Consider the following 5,150-nt stretch of genomic DNA (forward strand, 5'->3'; position numbering starts at 1 on the left):
TACAAAAACTGCCACTGCGCCTACAAAAATGCATCGACCGAAATGGCGATTATGTAGAGAAATGAGTACATGTTCAAGATTCAACTGATGTATCCAAAATTGAAAATAAATGTTTATTTTATATTTTCAAACATAGGAGACCTTACTTTTGGAATTACAGTGACATTACAGTGACAAGCCTGCTCATTACAGCCATGCAGTCAGAGAATGGCTTAATGAACAGCCCCTCTACAGTGGATTGGAAGGCAAGCATCAGTCAGCAACAAAGTCCTTCAACTCTGAGCACAATTGAAAGTCAATGTTTATGCTGTGAAATTAATATTAATCATCATCAAGAGTGAACTGCAACTGCATGCAGTGAGATCACACCACACACAATTCATGTAATTCTTTTGGATCAACAAAAACATCTTGGCATGTGTGTCAGCATAAAGAGTTGACTCACAGCAGATTTTGTAACAGCTGTACAAAAACTCTAGTTGTGTCTATGGTTCTAGACTTATGGGAAATCCTGTAGTAGGTAAAACTTGAACAAGGAATAACACTCAAGTAAGGAAATTAAGTTTATTCATGTAATTAAGGAAAGACAGGAAACAAGGATTCAAATCATAAAAAAAAAAATCTACATCAGTACTTCCACACCCATAGCTACCATATGCAATGACAAGGGTAAGCAGTAAATTTCAAAATAGCTTTGTGTCTTCTCTATTTCATCCATGCTACGAAGTAGGAAACAATAAAGTTACATGTTCTTTTGGAGGGAGAGAATGATAGTATAAATATTTTGGTTCATCAAATATTGTGTGTTTGGAGAATAGAGATTTTGAACAAAACATTCTTTCATTTGAAAATAATTAACTTAAATAATGCACAGGCCATTACAATTATTATAAAAGATTATTAACACCATCCAGTGTGATTGATAAATATTGTGTTTTTTAATCTTATAAAATACAACATTTATCAATCACATTCAATCAATCAATCAACCTTTTATACTATTACTAGTGTAACAGACAAGGATGAACCAAGTCATTACAATTATGTTTAAAATAAATGTAAACTAATTCTTATTACATCAGGCTATGTCTAATGGTGACTCTTACCTGGGTGTCCATACAACTCCTTCAGGCTGTCTCGCAATGACTGGCTGCGTATTTCATTATGCAGGTCATCAAACGTGTGTGCCTCACTGAGATTACAGAACTGTCTCCACTCATTGTATCCTGGTATGCCATGGTCTCGTCCCCTCTGGATGTTGATAGCTGCTAGATCCAGTGCAACAGCATGTGCTACTTCAAAGAGGTGTTCTGTCAGCTCAGTGTTGAGCATCTGGTGGGGCTTCTTCAATTTTGCAGGCACTGCAAACAGCCCTCGGAGCAGTGGATCCACACCCCCCTCCTCTACAATACGCCATGGTGAAAAGAATGCCTTCTGAAGGGGGACATCACCCTCTGTGATAGTTCCAAATGTCTTGTTCAGACGATGCAGAACAGGGTTAATGAGGGAGTGGCCAAACCGAAGTGCTGCAGTTGCAAAGACATTGGAGATGCCAGGGTTCACAGTAGGGTCATAGCCTTTATATTCTCCCAACATCTGCATACCCTCACCTCCAAGAATCAGAGGCAGCCAATGTTTATATGTGATATGCTGCACCTGGAACATAGTAGAATACTGCTTTAGTTAGTTATTGGAGAGGGTGGGTTTCCCCATGCACTTAGACCAGTATTGGTCCATTGTGCTTCCCTCTATGATATTTTACCAGTCTCTATACCCTACTGATACTGGTGCTTACCATCAGTCCCGACCAAGCCAGCGAGTTCGGCCTCTACTGGCTTAGCGGTATCTATAATGCTTCCCCCATCTATCAGAGGCGTTAGAGACTACTGTTGGGCGGGAAATGTCCTTGAATTTTGCTCAGTGACCTCCTTAGGAGATATGAGTTCTTTTACGTGCCGTAAAGCTACGACACGGGACCCACAGCTTAAAGTCCCTCCCGGAGGACTTGTTCCCTGAATTATTCCACAACCTCCGCTGGGTTTGAACACGTGTACTATGAGTCATGAGGTGGGAACGTTACCTCTAGACTACGGAGGCCGCTTAGAATACTGCTTACTGATGTATTCTCACTTCAATCTGTCTTCTGATACAAACAAGCAGTTTTCACGAATGTGACATTTGAGGTTCTCACAGTGATGACTGTGAGGACTACTGTCTTCTGGGATGTGATGCCATATAGTCTGGAAGAAGATTCCTGATGTCTTAGAAGAACATGTGACTCTGTTTGTTGCTTGCTTGGCTTACTTTTTTTACTCTGAAGATGGAGGCAGTCAATTCATCCAAAACACTGGTAAACTACATGGCATCACATTCCAGAAAATAGTATTCTTCAATATTCATGAAGTGTTATAGAAAAGTGCTGTAATGTATCAGAAAGGATCTCATCCACAAACTTCTCCAAACTCTAACAGAAAGTTATATGTTGAAAACCACGCATATGCCCCCCCCCACACACACACACACACATGCACAGCATTATATTTTCCTTTCCTTTATGTGAAGAGATCAGAAAAAAATAAGACATGTGTGGGAAAGACGTGATTTTTATAACATTATGACTGTAATTCTTTTGGGCATGATTCCATCTGTTTTTTTTTTTTTGTGGTTTATTTTATGATACTGTCACTATCTAGACTACACAGTGTGGATAGGATGATTGATGAATGAGGAATTGGAAAGGATTTGGAAGGAAGCAATTACATCATAAACAAGGTACAATTCTGACATTTTGCCCAGAGTGACTGCAAAAGAATTAAAAAATGTCAGGATAGCCAGCATCCCAGTTGATACTCGAACTGAACATCTGAACACATATCAGATCATTACACCAAAAGTGTGAACTCAGCACAGAGAAATAATACGTGGAAGTGACAAGCAGGACTAGGATTGTGTGGGCTCTCTTGTCAAGTGGGAATCAAATAAGGTGTGAGATGAATGAAGTAAGGATAAAAGAGTGGAGGAAGGGAAGGAAAGATGGGGCAAAGAGGAATGAAGAGAAAGATATAAGCAAACCCTAAAAAGGTCACTACTCAGTGGACCTTACTCTGCTTCTCTTACTCCGAATCTGCTTTTCTTATTGTTTTAACTTACATTTTCCCAAATTCTCACAGTATAACCCAAGTCTTACCTCAGCTCCCACAATTTTTCGGGCTTCGTGGTACAACATATCCCCATCCCAGTGTGGGTTAATGTACCGCAGCTCTGTGGCCACGCGATTGTGCTCCCTAAACCAGATGGTATGCATGGCCAGTAACCCAAGCTGCTCATTTGATCGGATGTCTCCTGCCAAGAAGCAGCCAATGTCACTCTCCAATGGGTCTCGCCGGCAATCATTTGGCTGATTATCGGCAAGTGGCAACAATGGCTTGTGTTTGGGTAGTTTGATTCCTTCACGTAGCAATCCGTGATTGTTGCGGAACTCTCGCAGGTCCTGTGTTACTTCTTTTGAATATCCATATACCTGTCAGTAGGTCCAACATCATCAGATTGTTGAAGTCAAAGTTCTGTCATCTAGAAATGCTATAATAAATAGAGACACATTTCACTTTATCATGCACAGTGCAGTCCTGTCACCATTCTTGAACCTATCAACAATTTTTGGTAAATTTGACACTTCTTCCATTTCAGGTCCAAATGTTCTCCTCAGCATTCTGTTTCCAAAACCTCAATCTATGCTCTTCCACAAGGACAAGAAATTGAATTTCACTCTCACACAAAACAACAGGTAAAACTGCATACACTTCTCTTCTCCCCAATGTATGCTACATGTCGCACCCACCTCACAGTTCTGCAATTGATTGCCTTAGTAGCATTCAGTGATGACTCCAAATTATGAATGTCCTCATTACGCAGTTTTCTCCTGTTACTTGCTCTCTCTCTCTCTGTCCAAATATTCTTCTCAGAAGGATTATAATTTGGATAAACTGTGTTGGGAATACTGCACTGATATCTCAAAGAATCTGATGAATGAAAAGTGGTAGTGAACAGAATGATCACAGTCAGATTATCTGACTGAAGAGACCCATACCTGTGATGCATCAATGTAGGATGTCAGCTGGTTGATTTGTTCCCTTGGCATCAAAGTATCAAAGAAAACTGATGTCTGGCCTGATCCACAGATGGCACTGCTTCTAAAGAAGTCAATACAGCGACGGTTTGTAATTCGTGGATCATTTGGTGGAACCTGAATAGGATAGCATGGAGCTGCATACTCACAGGACCTGAGACAGTCATCAAAGCGTAATGGATAATATACACTGTACTACCTGCCATAACACTGCACTTTTTCCAAAAGATGCATTTAAGCGTTTCAGAGGAACCTCACAAAAAAAAAAAAGAGAGAGAGAGAGAGATTACTTCCCTATAATATTAACTAGAATGGAGACAAAACCCATGGTTATATCCCTATTGATACATGAATAATTAAAAATTATCTGCACTTTCTGTCCTATCAGCAGAAGGTACAAGACAGCCCAATGACAGCTGGCATCACTGAATCCTGTGAGATGACCTTAGATGCAGTGAGTAAGCTATGGTGAAGCAGAGGAACATAGCTACACCCCTTTAAATTTGCGCCAAAGTGGGTTGTGGCTCATTTCTGTTGGCAGAAGATACTGAAGGGGTTGAAATTCGCATACACTAATGTACAGAGTATGGGGAAAATGTGCTACCATGACCAGTGTGTCTGGGTTGACAGACATGTTTAAGAAAGCCAGGACAACTGTAACTGTTTCAGAATGCTTGGGACACCTGTCTACAGCAACAAGTGATGAGAAACAGGTACAAGCCAGAGCCACAACTCCCACGAACAGAGGAAGAACAACAGAAGACACTGTATCAACACCAGATATTAGTGAGTGTTCAGCTCATTCAATAGTACACAACATTCTTGAATTCCAGTAAGTCTGCATCTGGATCTGAAGAACAAATGGAAGTGCACAAGCACAACTGTGTGGGCAACAGCTATCATCTATTGGAACACTACAGCGATGAAGGAGGCGGTTTTATTAATCACATGACCACTGTCAATGGGACTTGGATAAACTAAAATGTAAGAGTTTGCAGTGGAAGCACCCATCATCTCCTCAGCT

At 40.6% G+C, this 5,150-nt stretch overlaps 1 protein-coding gene across 1 annotated transcript in view; it reads right to left on the minus strand.

Annotated features, from left to right (window-relative positions):
* LOC111871564 (peroxidasin) overlaps nucleotides 1-4,280 on the minus strand; it is a gene marked incomplete at its 5' end in the record, with an annotated part of 17,249 nt that extends 12,969 nt beyond the window's left edge. Inside the window, 3 exon segments of the mRNA XM_033754306.1 lie at nucleotides 1,107-1,656; nucleotides 3,188-3,520; nucleotides 4,088-4,280. Coding sequence (XP_033610197.1) covers nucleotides 1,107-1,656; nucleotides 3,188-3,520; nucleotides 4,088-4,280 — 1,076 coding nt within the window.
* Between the last annotated feature and the right edge of the window lie 870 nt (nucleotides 4,281-5,150).

This window comes from Cryptotermes secundus, unplaced genomic scaffold (genome assembly GCF_002891405.2).
Source record: "Cryptotermes secundus unplaced genomic scaffold, Csec_1.0 scaffold1373, whole genome shotgun sequence".
Lineage (NCBI taxonomy): Eukaryota > Metazoa > Arthropoda > Insecta > Blattodea > Kalotermitidae > Cryptotermes > Cryptotermes secundus.